Below are 22,956 nucleotides of genomic sequence, written 5' to 3' on the forward strand. Positions count from 1 at the left end.
CTCCCCGCCTCGCTGCACCTTCGACTCTCATCGTCGACCGGGCGCGCGAGATGGTGTGGTCAGAAACGATCTCTCGAATCGTCCCGGGAAAAGGAGAGTAAACGGGAGCAGAGCGCATTATCGATATTATTATTATTAATCCTTTGAGTGCTGTGGGAGCGTACATGCACTCAACGTAAGGCATTCGTAGCTTATATTGGTGCATGCATGGGCCTGGAGTTTGGTATAAATTATTGGCGTCCAATGGTGCTCTGAATTTTGAAATTTCAGCCATGTTTTCGACCTGAACACACACCGTGTGTTTTGAAGAATCAATATACACTGAAAAAAAATTACTTGAAAACTTATTTGTGGAATGTTTTTTCACAGAAATAAACTTCATATCCCATAAGTAAGTTTTTAAATATTTTTATCCAATGTAGTTTTAATTCATATGGAAACTGCAGTCTTACTTAACGCCTTTGGATGGCAGGAAATGCACAAAATGCTACTTCTTAAAGAGTACCTCTCGCTATATTGTACACATATATATATTATAAGCTATTAAAATAAGCGTTGAATGGAATAGGCTGAAAATAGAATCAAAATTTCGATTCGGGCTGATACAACTTATCCCAGACGAAACGTTCGAATTTTTCCACCATTAAGTCTCACAGAGCGTCTTTTCGTCGCGTTGCTTTGCACTCATAGGGTTAAAAATCGTGCGTGTGTCTTAAGTGAATTTCAATACCGTATCCTCTCTGTGGAGCGCGCCTGGTCGTCGATTCGCCTTCGCGATCGCCTTCGCGATCGCCTTCACGACGAGGAGTATCCACCAGCACAACAGCGCTTCTCCCGCGAAACTTGAAACGGCCTTGCTTATCGCGGCTGCGTCGCGGCTCGATTGCTCGAGCCTCCGGGAGCGTTTTCGCGCGGAAGGTTACTTCCTGATCGTCGTCTGGTCGCGCCCCTCACGGCGCATGCCTTGATATCATGGCCGTTACACCGGGTCGGCCGGTGTGTTACAACAAGGCGAACTGGATGGCCACGGCTGCGGTGGTGGCGTGCTTAGAGTCCGCCAGAACGCGCGAGAGTATACGGCACAACCGGCGGTGGCAAGAATAATAGCGAGGGTTCTCTCTAGTGCTCTCTTCATCTCGCTCCTACCTAACCGGATGCCTCTCTTTTCGCGGCGCGGATAACAGGCCGCAGTCCTTCATGCCGGTCGCCGGGAACCCTGCGAACAAACGGGCCGCCAGGCGGCCTTATCTCAAGACGCTTTAATGTGTTTAACCCGGCGAAGATAGTGGACAATTTATTGCTCCCTATTTTAGGCGGGATCTCTCGCTCCTGCGCCCTCTCCGCCTTCCCGACCTCTTTCTCTACCTCTTCTCGTTCTCCGCGACTACTGTTTTGCCTTCGCCGTGTCGGCGATGTTGCCTTTTCGCTCATTCCGCTCGCACCTCTTTATGAATCCTCGTCGATTAAGGAGGTCCTCCTCAGTTTCCTGTGACCGAGGAAAAAGGGGGTGCTTCCAGTTTGTCCTCTTGCGCGCTTCGATTGCGCGTGACAATCGTTTCCATGCGCGAAGAACTCTTTTCTTTAAATAGTCTTGAGAATCGAACAATCAACTGACACATGGAATAACATGAAATACCGCGACGGCCACAGATGACCAGAACCGTAATAACTGTAATAACCTTTTAAATATTTTCAAAATGTAATCTTATTTATAAAATAAATGGAAAATTCAAGTATCTTCATTCGGAGCAATAATTAAAATATCGAAATTGCAAGAGTGAATGTTTCACCCATGCTTTGGGTAGTTTTTGACTCCATATGAACGAATGTTTCAGTCGATTAGAGTTCATGTTCTTGTGACGATGGAGTACATTAGATCCTCTCTTCAGTTTTGAGTGATAATATTTATTCCTCGACTCAGAATGGAAATTTCGCTCTGTATGAATGAAAAATGACTCGAATTCCCCTGACTCGGTGGTCACTTTACTTCTAGAGTGAAATTTTATTCCGAGAAATGTAGAGTTTTATTAAGTTTCATATCAGATATAATTAATAGTTAAGTACATTGTATTGGGTCTAAGGAATTCAACTAAGGTAAAAGGACGACACGACATTCCCCAATAATTGTATCCTTTCTCTGTTAGATTGAATTATCGCGTTCAATAACTACTAGGACATGGCTTTTACTGCCCACCCTTTTCATTTTGATATAATTAATTCATTCATTTTTTCATTTTGATATAATTAATTGTATTTTTAAAATCGATAAAAATAGAGAGCCAATGGTGAAGGATACACAGCGTCTCGCATTACACTTATTCACTATATCTTTGATAATTGAATTATCGGTTAAACCTGTATGCAATCTACGGAAATCAACGCGCCGGTCAAAGTGTTACATCCAAGATATAAGTAGATCTGACCGAGACATGCGCGTCCACGGAGATTTAAGGTTCAAATTGACGCGCGCGCGCGCGCGGCAACAACGGATCGTCAGGCCGGCAGATGTTTTTTTCTCCCTAGCGCAGGTCAGTGGGATTCTGAACCGTCTCGGACCAATTTACTGGTCGCGACGATAACGACGGAAACACATGCGGCTGCTGCGTCACACGAACGCACTGCGGTCACGAAATCGGAGTCTTTTCTGTCAAATGTTCCTTCGCTCCTCGTAAGATCCCCTGCCCGCTTCATATCGCACGACATTCCCTCTGGAAGATTCCGAGAGCGCGGCAGACGGGACCTCGATAAATGGCTCGCACGTGAAAGGAATTAATTACCGTTGTGCTAGAACGAGAGAGAGAGAGAGAGAGAGAGAGAGAGAGAGAGAGAGAGAGAGAGAGAGAGAGAGAGGGAGAGCGTGAGAGAAAGGGAGACGTAGTAGTAAAATTATGTTTAAACTGATAATATTTGAATAACAGCAAATCGGGCGCAATTAAAATTGCAACGGGCCGAGATAAAATTGTTCTCCGTTACGCCGACAGTTTTACGAGGAGGTCGAACACGGAGGTCGAATTAAACCGACGTTCAGAGTAAAATCCGAGTTTTAGAGCCAAAACCGAATCTTTGATCTTGTAATTAGATTGGTAAAATGAAGTAAAGCATTTTTTTTTTAATAAATCAGCAAAGACGTTCATATATATAAACTTACAGAATCTTTACAAAACAAGTAACATTTGCTTGAATGCAGTATATATTTTTCTGTGTATACTATTAACTGATTCTCTCGAGCGAGATTTTAATGTTATATTTATAGTTAGACCAGTTATAATATCCTATTAGCCAGTTATAATAGCTTATCAGTGAAGAGTACACGAATTGTGCTTTAGAAAGTAACGAAAGCGCTTGAAGAGAACGAGAAAGAACAAAAGAGAGAGAGAGAGAGAGGGAGAGAGAGGGAGAAGGGGAGAGAGAGAGAGGGAGAGAGAGAGAGAGTTTATTTACGCTCTGGGATAAAAACCCCTTAAGCTACAAAAGGAATAAATGGCATATACTTAGCCTTAAGTTTACATAGAAAAAGAGAGAGAGTTTACATAGAGAGAGACAGAGAGGGACGGGAGGGAGAAGAAGGGAGGGTCATGTTTAGTCGCGCATATTTGAATTCAAACGCCTGTCGTAAATTGGAAGTGTACCATACGCGTCGAAAGGTCAACCGACATGTATATCGAGGGAAACACGACGAGACGGACTTGATAGACTTATTTTCCGCTCCGGCTCCATAAACCACCTGGCGAGCGGGCATTAAGATGAGCACGACGATGACGACGACGAGAAGTCGCCGATTTTTCTCGGCTCGCGCTTGAAGATACGCGCGCGCGCGCATACACGCTCACACTGCGCATCTCGTCGCGAATGAATACGCGACCTTTCCTCTCCGTTGCACAACGACGGCACTCCCGATAATAGAGCCGCATCCTCGACAGGCTCGTGCAAATGCAGGCGACGCGGATGGCCACGTTCGGCGCGAGGGAACGGGAGAGACGAGCAGAGAGAGAAGAGAGGACGCGGAAGGCGAGGAACGGTCGCGATCGCTTGAATAACGATTTGTAAAAATCACGGCGGACGACGGCGATGACGACGACGACGACGACAACGACGATTCATGGGACATCGGTCATTCCGGGCTCATTACGCGCGTCATTTGCACGCCCAGCCTCCGCGTGCTCCGTCGAGAGATCATCATCGAGGTCCTCCAGCGTTTGCAATCTTTTTTCCTCTCCTCAAGCGCACTTTTACGATCGTCTTGCAGCGGCGTGACGCAATCGGATTAATTATACACGGCGATAAACTTCAACAATGAACACGGACGCGTACGCAGCAGTCGGCAAGATCGCCCGCTGATTGTCCTCTGACGTTCCGTCCGCAAAAAGCCGCGAAATTTCTCGGAAGGGAACTTGAGAGGTCGAACTGACCCAGATAGGCGTGTAATTTTGGCAGCAACTTTAATACTCGCGAGTTGTATACTGAGACTAATTATCTGATAAGAAATTAACAAACGGATATTTTCGAACAAAATACCGATGAACTTTTGTATCCGATCAGGAAATATCCGATGAGAAATATCGGCTCATAATTTTTTGATCGGATGAAATGCCATTATGATCGGAAGTGTTCGATTCAATTTAATCGGATATCCTGATCGGGTATAAAAATTCATCGGGGAGTATTTTGATCGGAAATATCCGTTTGTTAATTTTTTATCGGATAATTTCTCTCAGTGTAAAGTTTGCATCCTTTGTGAGCAATGTTGGACATTGATCGATGAAAATCTCTTCCGATTAAAGTAACCGGCATATCGATAGTCAAAATAAGTCAATCGTCATATATGTAATCACGAATAATTTCATCGATTAATGACATTCATTATTGATCAGTGCATGATCAGACAAGTCGCACAAGGTTTGATCGACAATTAACTTCATCAATCAATTAAGTTATTCATGATCTTATACTTGACGATTCATTAATTTTCATTACTGATTTGTCGATTATTTTAGTCAACTAACACTTTAATTACAACATTACAGCGTTACAGTGCTCACGTTTGTCACATGGGCCGACGATAAGAAAATACGATAGATATATAAAAGAATTATTTATAAATTTGCTTGGGGGGAAGGGGGGAACAATACGTCGCGCGCAAAGTGTAATACGCAAATTTGAGTGTAACTTTTAGCAAATTTGTCGCTGCGTCAATCGGTACAATAAGAAACATGCATTTTTACGCAACGTAAATTTAAATGATCAATTCAGTGCGAATATATTTGCTTCGTGAGCGCAATTAAGACGATTGCGACATTTCTATTGTCGATGATAATCAGTCGACGTAGTCACGTCGAAAGTCTATCCGTGGCGCGAGTTTCTGTCGCACGTGCATCGCGATCTGTCGCAACGTGCATTCTTCGTGTCATTGTAATATTTTTATGGGCATTCCTCGCGCGCGTTTCTCGAGCACGCTTCTCTTGCCGCGACGCTTCTCGCCATCTCTCTCGCATTCTTCCTTTTTCGCGAGCGTCGGGCATTTTTCCTCCGCGCGGCCAGGAGGATGGGGTCACTCGGCGTTAATGAGCGAATAAATACGCATACGCGCTGTCTATGCTAATTCGGCCGCGACGCATAGCTCGCGCACGCTCGCCGTCCGCGACAATGTGCGCGACGGCCGTCGGCGATTGGCTCACGGCGGAGGTAATGCGCGCACTTTGACCCCCGTCGTAAAAATCGCCGAGTTACCGTTTCGTTGCAGCTGCTACGGATGCAAATGCCGTCGTGGCCGCGGTCGTTTTCCGACTCTCGACGATGATAATTAGCCGGGGAGGTCGATCGACCTCTGTTCTTTGTCCGCCACGTGTCTGTCGAATGCGCTTCTGGAGATTCGGATCTGAGGCTTTTTTCTTCTTTTCGTTATAGCTGACGACAGGTGATCCCGATCGAATCCGACGGTGTAGCTCGCACCACAGTCAGCTTAAAATTTAAAGATTTTACAGTGAAAGAAATTATTCGATAAGAAATTAATAAACGGATATTTCCGATCAAAATACCAATGAATTTTTGTATCTGATCAGGAAATATCTGATAAGAAATATCGGTTTGTAATTTTTTAGTCGATTTATTCAATGAAATGTCATTATGATCGGAAATATTCGATTAAATTTAGTCGGATATCCTGATCGGATATAAAAATTCATTGGTATTTTGATCGGAAATATCCGTTTGTTAATTTTTTATGGGATAATTTCTCTCAGTGTAAAATATTAGATTCGTACATCTCTAAAGAGGAAGAGGGACGGGAGACGCGTGGACAGGTTGGAAGTTGTCGTAGCGAGTGAAAGTAACTTACAACGTGCATTATACGTGTATGGTGAAATTTCTTTTCAAATAGGGAGGTTCTATGAACGTGTGTATGCGCGCGCGTGTATGTGTGGTAAACATCAATCTTCATACCGGGAGTGTTGAAAAATTAAATTGACAAACTCTACAGAGAGGACATCAGCACAGAAGGAACTTGTAGCTTCTTTGTCGTCAGAGCTTTTTTCTGCGTCGGAGAATATAAATTCTCTTCAATTTTATTATGTTTTAGTGGTGCACAGGAATAAACGTTCAAATAAAATTTGTTTTGCTAAGAAACACAGTAAATTTCGCTAAAAATACAGTAAATTTCTTAATAACATATTTCGATTCCTGAGATATAAGTAGCGCGTGTGAAATGGAAGAATATTCAATTACTGCAAAATACTGTCGATCTATTCCACGGTTACAAGATTCTACAGCAATTTTTATTGCAAAATTCTCTTCGTGAAAATAAATATTTTTCATCAATAATACTTTTGTCGGCGACCTCCTATTTTCGTGCTACATTCTCAGGAATTTTTGAACATTTATTGTAAATAGCGAGTCGTCTTTTACTTTTTATTTACTCTCTTTCTTAGTGTTACAAAAGAATCCACAGAATCGAAATTCTTCAGGATTATTTGTGTATTCTGGCAGTTATGCAATTTTCAGTTCATGCCATGTGGCGTCGAAGGGAGATCTCAACGAGAAAAGTATTATTAACACACAAAACACGTCCCATATGTTTTTGTTCGTTTTTACTTATCTCAATGCGCGATCTCGCGAGCATAATCCGTCGGATTGTATGTCGCGTAGAGCAGAGGCGTGTTATTTGACATCTGAAACTCGTCACGTTCGTTCGCATTGTCGCGGCAGATCATTATGGTTAGAGATACAAAACGCACGGCACGTGACTCGTTCCTGATTAAAATGTTAATCAGCGGCTCGCTCTCCTTTTTTCACCCTCCTCTTTGTGCTCAGTTTGTCTCTCTTTCTCTCTCTCTCTCTCTCTCTCTCTTCTTGTCTCATCTCTCTCTCTCTCTTTCTCTTTCTCATTCGATACCCTTTCAATAACTCGGTCCCGTCGGTGAATGAGCCGCCCCCACGTAGGTCCCCGTGCGCCCATACGGGTCTCCGGTTACCTCTGTGGATTAATTATGGGGGTAGATCAAAAGAGCATGCGACCACAAAGCCGGTAATGCAACGGGTGGTCCGCATTCAAAAAGCGCGCCTCGTGTTTGGGCTCGGTGGAGGCCTTCGTGAAAGCGAAATATGTATTTCGCCGCGTTCGCCTTCCATCCGCGGGAGTGATTTTTTTTTCTCCCTCCTCCCTTTGCTCTCCACGCGCTGCTTCTTTCTCTCTTTATCCTTTTCTCCCTTTCTCCTCTTCTGTTTGTTTCGCTCCCGTCCCTCGTCCCGTCGTCGCATAAGATAGCGAGCGCGAATCCGGCGAGATACTTTAATCTCTCGCTTTAGCGGCGATTGTCGAAATCGCCATTGAAATATATCGACGCGATTCGTACGTTGTTGTCGGCGGATCGCAGATATCGACGTTTTTATCGCGGCAGATACGGGATCGCTCGGTTTGGAAACGCGATACGATGAATGAAAAAGTTGAAATTACTCGGGGAATAATAAAACTCCGCAGCAGTCTCGCGCACATGAGCGTTGTTTTCAAGCGACTTGGCACGTATTGCGAATAACGCAATTACGTTATATACACATACACACACACACACACACATACATACATACATACGTACGTTTACACTCTTTTTCTCTTGCTTACGACTCTAAGAAGTTCGGTCTGACGTTCATGACGAAATCCCGGCTGCACTCTGTCCCTCGCATCCCGCACGAGTCTCGATAGCCGATCAAATGCCCTTGACTTTTGGGTTATCGCTGGGGGTCGCGGGGTCCCACCGATATGTCCGGACAGTGGGACGAAAAATCGCGAGTGAGTTCTTCTCTTGCGCGCATTCAAGCAACGGACTTGTGCGCCTCCTAGCAACGCGCGGCGCAGAGAAGCCACGATGACCCTTGCTCGCTCGGACGTCGAACGTCAGAATGTTAATAGTACGTCACGTTTCTTCCTGCTGTCGACCTTCATCAGCTAAACTTATACTATTTTTGAACGCGACAGATAAAAAGCGCGAAGACTGTACTTCTAAATTAGTCCTCGTGTTCGTTTCCTTCGTCCGCGCTTGAGACGACTTCATATCCCTTTTCTTTCTCATTTTCTGTGTGTCTGAATTTCTCTCTCTCTCTCTTTCTACATCTCCTCTTTTTTATCCTTCTCTCTCCCCCCTTTTTTCGCGGATAAAAGTCCGCCGCGTATCAAGCTCCGGGTAACCGGCACACTCTGTGTTCCGCGCTGGACGTATATATCCTTCCAGCGGCGGATTCGCACTTCTCGGATTAAACGAGATATTATTTTTACCGTGCGCTGCCGCAAAAGCGAGAAGTCGCGCAGTGTGCGGTATTTTTGAATTTTTTAAATTCCGCACACTTTCTACCTCCGCTGTCGCACGGGTGTTTTTAACTTTTTGTGGATTACGTTTCTCTCTCTCTCTCTCTCTCTCTCTTTTTCTCTCTCGTCGCGGCCGTCGTGGACGCGCGCGCGAGCAAGCATCATGTGTGCATACGCGTACCTCCCGGTTGCTGTTGCCCAGCGCGAAGAAGAGTTCGGGTTCTGCATTTTCGACGCGCGTCCGCGCTCTCGCGTCGTCAAACAATTAGCATGGAAATCGTCGAGAAGGTCGCTAAACTCCACCGTGCTTCTCGTCGCAAATATCGCACGGCGGTTTGTCGGCCGCGGCGGTAAGATAATAAATTTCGGATTTCGCGTCGATGAACGATTTCCTGGCGGTTCTCTCCGAGCAAAAGCGTAATTAGCTGGCCAGACTCAAAAGCGAATAGTCGGCTAATGCGGACTACATTAAATTCTCTAGTTCTTTATCTGCTGATTGTTCACCGAAATGCAAAATCACTTTGGTAATCTGTCAATTTTCTATCTTATGGCTAAAACGTCGCGAAGTTCAATTTTTGCTCGGGATTTCACGAGCGATTTTGTGGTGGCTCTCCCCATATAGAAATGTAATTAGCTGAACCGACTTGAAAACTAACAGCTAACTGTTGCCAGAGAGAGTGTGCCAGAGAGAGAGAGAGAGAGAGAGAGAGACTAAATTAAATTTTCTACATAATACTACATTTTACTTGCTGATCACTCGCTGCAATGTAATATCAGTTTCATGATCTTATTCGCTGCTAAACAAGGTTCAATGTCTACTCGGGAAATCTCAGATTCTAAGGCGGCACTTTCTTCCTTCTTCCGAGAATTTCCCTCGCTCACGCCGGGGCCCGATTAAACGGGATGTTCGCTCCTTCGCGTGTAATCTCGGGACTTCGTTAAAAAAGTTATCAACGAGGCGAGTCTCGAATTCGCTCGGGACCGGCAGGACGGAGGGGGAGAACGCTTCCGCTTGTGCGAATCGCGGCGTATCCTTCGATCCTCGACAGATCGCCGAATTAAAGGTTGCCATTGGCGGCTCCGCGGCGGGATATTCACGGGGGAGGCGGAAGGCGGCCGCCTCCGGGCATATTTATAAATTCACGCCGCAGATGCGCATAATGGCTCCGATTCATGACATTTGATTAGAGCATTGTCGCGGCTCACCCCACGCGCCGTGGCTCTCCCGTCGTTTTCTACGACTCCGTAAGCGGTGGCGCGCCGCAAAATCACAACCCTTGTAGCCGGCATCTTTTTGTGCTCGCTTCTGTCCTGCCCTGCCATGCCATACTCTGCCCTGCTTTGCCCTGCCTCTTGCCTTGTCCTGCTTCGCTTTACTCTGCTCCGCCGAGTCCTGCGCAATCATTAAATCGCGCGCGACGTCACCGGTCATTATTTTCCGATCGCCGGATCGATTTTCACGTCGGCCGCAAACTCGCGCCCTCCCGCTTGGCCTGTCGAAGTTCCGCCGAACAATGGGGTCGAAGTTGCGCGTCGTGCACCGGGTGTCCGTAAGTGTATCGACCTAACACAGTTCTCGGCCGAAGGATCCGAGACAACGAGCTCGATCATGCGGACTGGTAGATAAATCTACGAGGCGGGTATTACTCGGCGATTAATTTACGGATTCATGAGGTTACCCTAAGCTGAACGGGGGATTTCTTGGTTTGAGGCTGCGCGAAGAATAGCAACGCAGCCGGTTTCCTTCCCTTTCTCTTTTTCTCCTTTTATCATTCAAGAGATTAGCCGTCTATCTCTAGCGCTGTCCGCCACGCGATCGTGAAAAGCGCCGAAAACCATTTTACGTTGCAATCCTCGAAAGTGCGATTCGCGCTGAATAAAAATATCGTCGCGCGAGCCCCGCACAACGCGAGAACGATTCACGATAAATAATTCCCAGTTAACGCGCACCGACGGCCACCGGCGGCGATTAATTTATTTCAATCGTCCGCGAGTCACAAAAGTTCCTTTCGTCGCCAGAGCGATGACTCGCTCCTTCTCTCTCCCTCTCTCTCTCTCTCTTTCTCTCTGTCTCTCTTCTCTCCATCCTCCCTTCTTCTTCCTTTCTCTCTCTTTCTCTCGACCGGCTATTAGGACTTTCAACCAGACCGAGCCGCGTGAAGTCCGGGACGGTGCAACTGGTTATTAATTCAATGATATATTCCGATCCCTCGTCACCGAGGGCCGATGGAACCCTTCTCTCTCTCTCTCTCTCTCTCCCTTTCTTTATATATATATCTCTCTCTACTTATCTCTGTCTCTCTCCGTCTCGTTCTCTCTATCTATCTATCCATCTATTTATCTCTCTGTTCTACCCTTCGGTATCCATCTATCCATCCATCTACGTCTCTTGCCCGTCTTGCTCTCTCTGCCGTCCTTTCTGGCTCTTTCTGCCCCCTTTCGCCTCCGCGTCCCAACGCGTTCTTCTTCCTTCTCTCTCCGTCACGCGCGCTCCTGTCACTTCCTAACGGCGAGACCGTATCCTCACGTTATAGTCGGGGTAGTCGTATCGCCCGCGGGTTGGTAACGAGGTTACGGACTCATCTCCTACTCGCCCGACAACTTGGGCCCTCGGTTCATCAGGCCACAATATTACTAATCAGCGCGAGGATTGGCTCGGTCGCTAAGTGCTCCCAGGATTACCAATTCACGATGGCACGTGGAGAGACGCGTAGCACCGCCAGCCCCGAAAACAATGCGAGATATCGCGCGGGACGTCCAAGATATTTCGGGATCTTGCGCTTGCGGTTGGTTCGCTGCTGCCGCTGGTGATTATTGCAGGATAATAATATTAACTTTCCGAGTCGAATTTTTATCCTACTTTCAGTCTTACACCATCCCATTCAACGCCTTTATTTTAAACTAATAAAACTAAAAACTCTTCCTGAGTATATCAATATTTAACGTAAAGGACAATTAGAGTTCAAGCACAGGTTGATTAGTGCTATTAAAACTATTAAAAAATAGTGACCCAATCTCACAAAGAGACGAAATTTATTACTTATCAAACGCGTTTCGGTCTAATTTCACAGACCCTCCTCAGTGATTACAAATAATATTTAAGTGTCGCAAAAATAAAAAAGTCGCAATAGTCGGTGTTACAATGGTCATTACAAGAAAAAACTGTCGCTACAAGTTTTTTGATCCCGTAGGCAAAATAGCCTTTAATTTAATTCTTTGAAACCTACGTCAATCTCTTTTGATTCTACTTAACCTACTCCCATCATATTGTATAATAGGGCTGACCCAAAAATTACGGACAACCTTTTTGTCCGTGACTGTACACATAGCAAAATAGAAGATCCTCCCTACATTATATTCGTCGTCGTTGATGCGTGCCCGATGAACCGATGACTGAGAGATCCGTAATCCATCGAGAGCATCCATTGATCTCTCCTCGCGATACGAAGCTTCATTATCTTTGGACTATCATTATCTCATTTCTAGACGCGTCCGCATTATCGTGGCCTTGTCGATTGTGTGATTTAGACGTCTGTTATTAAATAGTTATTCATAGACCGAGGGGGAATATCAATTATGCGTGTATCAAATATTAGCGTTTCTCTTCTTGCTCCTTTTCAGAATCTCCTTTCTGCCTTAATTGTGATTTCTGAAGGAGCAGCGCTCAAAAGATCCGCGGCTTCCTCTTCGTCTTCGAGGAAGGTCCGCACGATGATCGGCAATTAGGTCGCGCGATGATTACGCGCGATCAGGGCGTGGCCGCGTAATGCAACCTTAATGAATTGCCACCGAGGGGATCGTTAGGTATAACCAGACGGATCTCCACGCCGTTCAACAATCTGATTACACGTCGGCTAATTATAACGCATTGCGCCGGTAATTAATGGTCGACTTTGGGATTCGGCCGAGGCGCCTCTCGTCCTTTGAGTTTCCTCCAAGTGCCTTCGTGGAGCCATTCTCTCTCTCTCTCTCTCTCTCTCTCTCTCTCTCGTCATTCCCCTCACCCGCCCCCGTCGCTCTCGCCTCACCTCGATGAGTGGATGGAGATCGAGTTGTACCTCGCGTAGTCTAAGAAAGTTGCGTGCGCGCCGCGGAACGTCCTCGCCGCTCGCGACGGATCGATGTCCTGCCGACAAACTATTCTCGTCACGGCACAACTGGCAACTCAACCACGGGATGTCTGCTGGTATATTAATTGAGAACGTAGAGCACTAAGATGGTCGCGACACTTCGCGGTTTGCACACACACATACACACACTTGCACGCGGATTCGGGATAACTGTCGAGTGCTAATATGTATTATCTCTCGTTTCGTTTCCAATTAGTAGGGATTTGTTTCCTAAGTTTCAGTTAGCAAAATTTTTATCGAACGCTGTTACACCTAAAAAAAATATCATCTCATCCTTAGCGGAATTCTCTTAAGAAGGGAAATATTCTCAGCACAATGTTGTCAAAGTTAGAAGAATTTCGTTCCTTCTCTGCAGTATAAGTCTTGTTCTTAATAGAAACCTCTTTTAGTAAGAAAGCATTCCATTTAAGATAAATAGTTTAAGATAAACAATATATTTTGCACGATAGAATACGGAATTATAAAAAACAATATTTTGCAAATAGAGTTCTTTTTTCTTAAATGTTAAAATATTTTTCTTTTGATTTCAGAAGAATCCTCTTGAAGCCAGTGTATGTAATAGGATTCCACTAAGGATGAGATTATATTTTTTTAGGGTGTGTACAAGGTTGAGAAATAACTCGTTCACGGTGTCACTTTAATGCTCTTACTGTTACAAGGTATATATTCTTGAGTAACGGTAACGAGTTATTCTGTTTGACCATAACGAGATACTCCTGGAAAGCAACTTCCCTAATACTACCTATACACGTGATGCCTTCCGTCGAAAGTCTAGTCGAACTTTTTGATTGACGCAACGCATGCGACCGTTTCTCGTGAAGTCGTACAGAGCCCAAGGTAGCAGTAGCTCGCTTCAACAGGATCATTACGATTTTTCATCGTGCGCATACAGGTGTGCATACGATTGAGACTTGTAATCACTACGTGCCGAAGCCGTTGCGCCAACTTCCGTGCACGTTCAGTGATACAGCTTACGACTCGAGGTTTAATTTTGCGTCATTACATCTCGCCCCAGTCGCAAAGACGCTTTGCTCGGCTCGTAACATTACGTACGGCTTGTTAAGCCGAGTATAGCACGATTACGTTTGAAAGATTACCGAAGCAACGCTTTTTTGCGCGACGATCTCGATGTCGAGTCAACAGCTCAATTACCTTAACAATCGGCCCGCGTCAATAATTGCGATCTAATAGCACCGTAACCTACTTCGTTTTTGCCGCGTTGCCTCGCAGAAGCCGCGCAGCGACGCGATCGCTGGAGCGCACACTCTCGCAGGAGGATCATCACCCCTTGGTCCCGGTCGAATTCGAAGGCCGAGGCGCAAAGCCGGCTCGTTTGAGCGTGCGCGAGCACACCTGTGTCGGGTCAGCGGAGAAGTTCGGTTCGATCCGGAACCGGCGCTGGAAAAGTGTAGAAATCGGCGGCCCACGGCCGCACGTGGGAAGCGCGCGATTTCTTCGGCAAAGCCGGTCCCCGAGATTTACAGCGCCCATTCTCCTCGCGGACGCGCCCGCCCTTCGCCATTGTCCATAGCCCCGAGACCGTATCTCCTAATGACTGCTTATTAATATCGGACACTCCTACCTAGCACCTTCGGTGCTAACGTATTTATGGCTCGTCATTTGTTTGCCGAGGGGGTTCCGCCTGTGCGTTCGCGTAATCACGAGCGTTCGCCACCGCCGCGCCGGCCGGCGAAACGGTGGCGCGTCTCGATCTCTCGCGAATCGCGTCCCCCTCTCGTCGAGCCGTTGCGAGAAACAGTGAAACAAGAGCGTTTCTCAGCTGCGACGTGAGGTAAATGTCTCGACGGACATGCAATGACGCGAGTCGAGATTGCTTCATTTTTACGAGAACACACGTGATATTCAACGACCGGTTATATAATTAAGTGCTGAGATAACAAAAGTTTGTTATTTTAGCGTATGAAAAATACGACAGGTTTGATCGTTGTTGCACAAATTTGCCCATTAATTCGTAACCAACCTAGTCAATTGTCAGTCTATACCTGATGCGAACGATTGAGTTAAAGAGTTGATATCATAATAGAAATAGAAAATGGAGACATTTGAGACTAATAACGATAAGTTTCCGTATCTGTTCTGTGCTATGTTCTTCTTAGCAAGACAGACCTTACTGACAGTCTACACTTGCACTATCAGAAACATGGTAGAATCGAAAAGAATTGACATAAGGGAACAAAGAAACTATAATATCTTTTCTGTGTACGTCGTTTCATTGGCCGTACAGTTGATTTTTCAAGTGCAATTAATCATATTTGACACATCGTTTAATGAGACGCTGTGGTATCATAGCGTCGATCACCGGTGACCATCACTGCGTTTAACGTGTTCAGGACCAAGGTGACACATCTCTCTCGCACTGTGCATCTGGGTTTTCCCGCGACGCGGTCTACCGCGGGATTCTATACGCGAAGTTTCTTTGCCGTGCCTGATGATCGGTATCAGCCGATCATTTCTTCACCACGTTTCTCTCTCTTTCTCTCTCTCTCTCTCTTTCTCTTGTGGGCTTCTGTTTCCGGCAACACGTCAACGCGAAAGATTGATATGGAAACATACCTTTATGCCAGCGCGGCCGCGATTAATTATTACCTAGTAGGTGCTGCGTTATTACGGCCGGTTGCCGCAATATCGATCAATTTCTCTCTACTTAATGGCGATGGCTAGCGCCCGGCTTGGCACTAATGGCGTGGCAAATGTATGGCTCTTGCCAAGTTTCTTCGTCTTTTTCCTTTTCCCCCGTGACGGCCGGAGCGCTTCGCATCGCATCGCATCGCGTGGCAGCGCATCGTGGCTCAGCTGCGCCTCACTGCCTAGCCACGTTTACGTTCATCTCGCGCGCGTTTTTCCTCGTCTCGCGGCTCAGCCACTTCTCCGCCTGCTCAGGGTGCAAACTCGACCTCCGCCGTTGCCGTGTTGCGTAACCCGCGCTCACGAGCTCTCGGAGGAGCGATCTTTGTCCTGATTCGCTCACTTTTATTCTCCTTCCTCGGTCGGCGATGCGCGCCGTCTATTATGTCGCGTTTAATTTTAGACCCTCGCCTGTGAAACTGGATCTCTCGCTTTCACCTTCGCGAAAAACACAAAATTCACTGCTCGCGTACAGGCGATCCTCGTTCTAACATTCGCTTCTCCTGATCTTCTCCTGGTCTACTTTTCAATTAGCCGGCTGCAATTTAAGAATCCTTTCGGCGTGCTCACCAAACGAACCCACGCGATCGTTTTCAAAAAGAGGCGGGGAGAGAGAGAGAGAGAGAGAGAGAGAGAGAGAAGGAGAGAGAAAGAGATCTCATTAGCTCGCGTAAGAAATCGCGTCGTTGAGCTCACCGTTATCTCACCGCGGCTGACTAGTCGGTTTTCGGCGAGTGAAAAATAAGACCGCCGTCCTGGCTGCGTCGTATCCCAGGATATACCGTCGTCGGGTCAACCGATCGTCACCTAATCGTTACCACGGCTGTCGGTGGCTGTGGCTCGCCGTGAATCAACGCTGCCGACGCGCTGCTCGTTTCGGGTGTCCTGGCCGTTAAGCTTTTTTAAATTAGCTTTTTACGTCCGTCCAGGACGTGTAGGTGTGCGTCGGGGCCGGAGGGACGGAGGGAGAGCGCGGGAGGACGAGGGAGAGAGAAGTGTGAGAGTGAACGAGTGAGAAGAGAAGATCAGGGCGGATTGGAGCCGATTGGGTAGCGGAGTCCGTGCGTCATGGCCGGTCCGTGTAATCGGACTAAATTGGATAATGCATATTTAGAATGGCCTAAAAAAAGCGAGATGCCCGAATGCACTGGGGGTAGGCATGTAGGGTAGGCACGACGGACAGGGGTAAACGTGGCACGGCGGGGCGAAGGGATCGATGTGACTTTAAAGGTCCGTTCTTGACCTGCTCTCCAGAGGCAGGACGTGCCAGCTCGTCTCGGTTCTCGTCGTTCATTCCGCAAAGGCCACCCTGTATATATATGTAACACACGCGCGTGCACACAGAAAAGCATCATTCTCTTGCTGAGAAAAACGAGTACTCAGCTCACTTTCCTTGCCTTAGGTAATGGGTATTTTTAATAGAAGATATATAAGAATATATACATGTGTATATATATATATATATTACATATGATTTTGGATAATATACAGAAAGATATATGTTGCACTCTAATAAATGTTATTTGTTTTAAGTATTTAATAAATTTACACATCTACAATTCACATACAATTCATACGTCACAAGCATTAAACGCATTCTGTCACGAACGTCAAATTTATTCAAAAGATACGCTTTAAATCCTAGTACGTTTAGATTGAATGCAGTTATGCATTTTTCTGCGTATGATCGTTGCAATAAATGGCCGCGCAGTCTCTCGATGCGGCTAAAATCGCGATTGCGCGCAGCGTTCTCTGCCCGGAATATTCGTCGAAGGATAATTGTTCTATTTTTCAAGGAGACACACGCCGCGCTCTTTCTCTCTCAGACACTCTGCTCACCCGGGCTAACGTTCCCGAGGAAGCTTGGCTTGCGCGATCACGCGAGAGAGCGAGGACTCGTGTTCTCGGATTTAACGAGGGGGAACGGTTCGCTCTCGTGACGAGAATATCGATAAGGTTGCTTCTCTCTCTCTCTTTCTCTCTCCTGTCTAAAAAAAAAATATATATATATATGTATATATGTATTATATATTCTGTGGTCCCCGATTTTGTTTCTCTCGGATGATTAATGCAGGAAAGTTAGACGACGCGAATACACGACCGATTGATGGCTTCATTTCTACTCAATTCCGGCCGCGGATAAATCATCATGCGACGTGTCGCGCGAGATCGCGCCGCGTTCCATTTAGCGCCGGCTGATGCCGGCTCTCGCTCTTTTCACCTCCCTCTCTTTCTCTTTCCATCCCAAGATTACGCGCTTACAATAAGTATCCATATAAGCTTCCAATTACTTCCTATCTTTCTCCCCCCGCGACGTTATCACCAGCACATTTGGCGTCGCTCATTATGGGGGCGGCCGAGGCGCGATAGAGCACTGAGTTATGGCGCCGATAAAGCGAGCTGCTCTCGGCCGCTCTCGTGTTCTCTGGGATAAACTATTTTTTTCTTTCAGATCTAGTCTCGATTATCGTCCGCGCGTCTTCAAAATTCCTCAAGCAGAGCGAGAGACGGGTCGGGCAGGGAGGTGAGGTCGTAGAAAGAGGGAGTGACGTGAGAGTCGCGAGTCGTTTCTGCCGGCGCGAACGTTCGCGCGTTCGGCTTCGTTAAAGATTTGATTTCATTTAAGGTAGGAACGAGAGAGGGTGTGTGTTTTACGAGATATTTACGGCCTCGCGCGGCCGAAAGACAGATAACTCTATGAGCAGTAACGGGAAACGTAATGTGTGTGACGCGACGCAAATATCCGGAAGCATTTAAAGCCATTGTGCTTTTTTCCTCTCTCTTTCTCTCCTCTCCTGCTTATCCTCTCGGTAACACTCCGTGTTACCGTTCCGGCCATCGACGAAAAATCGTCACGATACGGGACACGATATCGGGATTCGGCCATACATACATACGCTACCACCTCTCGTCGAGTACGGCCCGTTCTCCGCTCGCCGTGGATAAACGCAAAATCGATCCGCGATTCGCAGGATCGGAAAAGAACACGCGGAAGATAATGGCCACATTTCCCGCTACGAATTCCCTTTGATTTTCCGTCGCCGCGTATTTCGCGCGATTATTCTCTTTGCGGCTGATCACGCAGCCTCGCTACGTTCCATTAATGATTTCGGTGACCGGAACGCGACTGCCCGTCTGAAATTTTCAACACTCCCCCTCGCCCCCCTCCCGAGAGCATGGTGTAACCCGCGTCCACATTGCGCGTCATATCGTTACAAACTTAACACAAATATGTATACTATATGTATACTGTTATTCCGCGTCTAAGTGGATTAACGCAATTGCTGGGGACGCCGCGCGAACGCACATTCGCGACACCTGATTAATTTACACGAAAAGTACACAATACAATAAAAATTACAACAAAATTTTGTCATCTTGGCGACCGTACAGAGAAACACAATGTTGGACATTTTTATTAATATATTTATTTCAGCAGAAAAATACAGCAAAGAAGTAGGACTTGATTTACAATATTACTTATTCACTCCTTCCACCACTCTCTCATTCATCCATTCTTACTATCCAACTTCTATCTAATCAACTTAATCTTTTTTAAATTTTAATTCTATTTACTTATAAACTTTACAATCTTATAATCTTATACTCTATAATCACCTCTTTATTCCTTTCCTATTTCCTCTTTCCTTCCTTTCCTTCCTCCTTTCTACTCCTTTCCACTATCTTTCTACTCGACATAATCTCAAAGTTTCTCCTATTTTCTTACATCCAATATCTCCTTCCTTCCTCCTCTCTCTCTCTCTCTCTCTCTCTGGTTCTACCTTTATTTCCTTTTATACTTTATCACGTGCTTAAGCCACTATTACCTATATCTACTCTTTTTGTTAACTATTACTAATTCTTACGCTATAGTCGCTAGTCTCACACTCGTATTCACACGCATACCAGGCGTGAAAGCAAATGGTAAAAATGAAAAGAATTTATTTAAAAACTATGATACTGTCTTTGCATGTGTATTTTAATACACTTGAGCAAATTTTCTCCGAGTCTGTGTCTTCAACAGACACATTTCCGAGGTGAACACGTTCACCTTTCAGCCACACCGTATGGCCGAGGTTCCTTTAATTTGAGAGACTTTTATCGGCGATGCGGCAGCTTCATAAAATGCCCCTTCGATCACGCGAGGTGGAATCATTCCGAAGCGATCATAAAATCTTCGCGCGCATCCGTGCACGATTTATAGTCCGTCAAATTAACGTTCTTCCGTGCATACAGGTCGGCTCGTTCCGACCGAGTTAACGATGCTGATGTTTAGCGGACGGCTGGCAGGAGAAGGGGGTTGCAACGGAAAGACTACGGTAAGCGCCCGTGCGCCGGTCAACGCGCTTTTGCACGTACACATGTAAACGAGCTGACTCAAAACTGTTGAGCCGCAATCTTCCGCAATCAAGATTAATGCGAGACACTCGAGGTAAATTCTTTCCTCAAGTTCAGAGTGAAAATCTTCTCACATCGGGCAATGATTTTTCTCATCTTTTCAAGTATAAATCAAAAGTAGAGGACAGTGTCATGCCATAAACACACATGCACATACACATACACACACACACACACACACACGAAGCGTGTGTGTATGCTTGTAGCCGCGTATTAAATTCCGGATAATGCCGAAGGAGCGTCCTTTCGCGGGGTAATTAATGTGCCGCCGGGGATCCGGTCAAGGAAATGAGAAGGGCTGCGGAGAAGAGGGGGGACAGTCACAGGCGAAGGAAAAAGGCAACGGGAAGGAAGAAGAAGGGCCTCAAGCTCGGATTGGTTTTCTCACAGTGAGCAAGCAGTCGTCCCGTACCCGAAAACCGGACATCTGGACACGGGACAGCTGCGCGCCGACCACAACAGGGTCGTGTCGCGGAAGGCAGGGTTACACGGGGGTGAAAACCGTGCCGTCGCGCCGATACACACCACCCCGCTACTCTCTGGCACGCACGCACGTACGCACGCATGCATGTACACATCTAAGGGCACGAACGCCATCGAGCAAATCGCTGGCGCGGGAAATGCGGAATCGCGTCGTGGATTCCCGAAATTGTGCAGCGCGACGTGCGGAGAACGAGACCTCCCCTCTTATATTGTCGCGCCGCGGAAGCGCCCCATGTCTTTTCCCCTGTTTCGGAAATATACACGCGAGAGGGTCGACCAAATATCCGTGCGACCCGGCGTCGCGATCGCGGGCTTTGTTGACCGCGGGTCGCGTACAGGTATCGATATACGCGAGGTGGTCTTTCTCGTATTGAAAAAAAGGATTTTGTTGTCGAAACGAAAATTTGGTAAACCGAACCATAATTTGGCTAGAATGGAATCAACCAAAAAAAGTTTGATAATTGCAACAAAAACTTAGTTGCCGCTATGTGTGTCTTGCTTTCTCAATAATACTCGACACAAGTAAAAACATGGTAATTCCGACTAAATAGTATATATATATATATATATACACGTACCAAATATTTCAATTCCAAATATAAAAATACATTTTCAGTGTGGCAATCAAATCAGTGTGGTCCAGAAGTGCATCGACAAACAATTATAAATATTTTTTTAATGAGAAATATGAAATGAAATATTTTTCAGTATGCACGGAGAAAATATAATAAAAATTACAGTAAAACTTTTATATATATAATCTTGGACCATACAGAAATTATGACAAAAATTACTATATATCTATTTAAAAATGTTACGCATGTTTGACTTTTTACGATAAAATAATTGTAATTTTTTATATAGTCTATCAAGTAGATCGTCAAATTTATTATTTCTATATTCCAGTTTTATAAAATAACATCGGGAAAGAGGTATAATTTTAACTACAATAAAATTTATTTTTACAATTTTCACTACAATACTTTTCTCGTGCAGAGTTTTAAGTGGTGCTGCTTAACAATTATTATTTAAAATGCATATCTTAGTTTATAACTACTTATATATAGATAAAAATGAAAGCGTATATGTATGTAAAAAACATGCGCCTACTTAAGGATTAAAGTACGATACGTCGAGGAGTGCGTCTCTATCTCTCTGAGGCTCTTTGCCCTTATCTCTGTATCTCTTTTTCCTTTTATTACAGAAACGAGGAGTCTCGCGCCGCACGTTTTACCTCGGCGTCGGGTATCGAGGACCCGGCGAGATTGGCCGTATTCAAGCTGTGGGCGAAGCTTCTCGGCCGTCAGCGAGGTGAGTGTACCGACTTTCGTAAGACTTTCGGGGCGAAAAGAACGATTCTTCCGCGAGGGGAACGGAGAGAATCCGAAATCCGACACGAACCAACACGTGGTCCCCGGACAAAGTGGCACTCAGCACTTCGCCCTCAGGCTTTCCGGACCCCTTGGAGTGCCACCCACCCAGAGCGCCGCGTTCTCACCCCTGCACGCCACTTGTCCACCCGCGCGGGAAGCACGCAAGGTGTCCCCCCTCATCGCTTATCCCGACTACCTGTCGGTGACGGAAGTGATCTCGGCAATGGCCATTCCTATCGATCGTTGCTGATCATCTAAAGTTATTCGTTTTATCAAAATTATTTATTTTATCAAAATTATTTATTTAAAATAAATTGTCATCATAGTAGATGGTTTTTGATTGAAGCATGCCGCAACGAAGAAGTTCATTCAAGGAAATATAATCTCATTCTTAGTGAAGTTCCCTCAAGAGGTTTTTTCTAAAAGAAAAATATTCCAACACTCAAAGTAAAAAGAATTCTAATTGCAAAGCGTCTTTCTTGTTATCCTATATTTTAAGCTTTTACCGGACAAATATTTCTTTTCCAATCAAGAGAAATAATATTGTGCTTGGAATATTTTCCTTTTGGTTTCAGAAGAATCCTCTTAAGGCTACTTATAAAAAGATTCCTCTAAAGATGAAATTACATTTTCCGGGTGCTGATATGCTCATTTTGGAATAAGAAGACACGATTTTTCGTGAACCCCGAAAAAAGCAAGGAATCTCGTCTTCTGAGATTATTATGCCGATTCAGCTGTGCGCAGTGCGATTCGCGCGTGACGTCTATGGCATTTTAACGTTTCGATGCTTATCACAGTTGATACGGCATATAAGGCCGATTATATTTATCACACTCTCGATGGAACTTTCCTGCTTCCGATGGCGTCATCGGTAGTGCGCGCGAGCGATTGCCGTCGCGACGATTCGGCACAAGCGAGACATGTTCCGGTCTCGCCTCCCTATTTCGAGGGAACGCCGACAAATCACACGACGTTAACCCATACGTTAAGTGCAGTACGTTAAACGCGCTGACCGATACACGGCAGTATTCTCGAATCAGGTATGAACCACCTCGCGCCGCCGGCCCGGACAGGTATTCGCCGAGAGGAGCAACGCGTTTTGTTCGAGAACAGCACGGACCAGTCTTTCCTC

At 45.8% G+C, this 22,956-nt stretch overlaps 1 protein-coding gene across 1 annotated transcript in view; it reads left to right on the top strand.

Moving 5' to 3' along the window:
- The window catches only part of LOC116844388 (steroid receptor seven-up, isoforms B/C), a 335,737-nt gene that overhangs the window by 119,089 nt on the left and 193,692 nt on the right, over positions 1–22,956 (top strand). The window contains exon 4 of the mRNA XM_032815851.1: positions 21,656–21,762. Coding sequence (XP_032671742.1) covers positions 21,656–21,762 — 107 coding nt within the window. The remainder of the gene's footprint in view (positions 1–21,655; positions 21,763–22,956) is intronic.

The sequence above is a fragment of the Odontomachus brunneus genome, unplaced genomic scaffold (assembly GCF_010583005.1).
Source record: "Odontomachus brunneus isolate Ranch 3 - 2012 unplaced genomic scaffold, Obru_v1 Obru_scaffold_041, whole genome shotgun sequence".
NCBI classification, from domain to species: Eukaryota; Metazoa; Arthropoda; class Insecta; order Hymenoptera; family Formicidae; genus Odontomachus; species Odontomachus brunneus.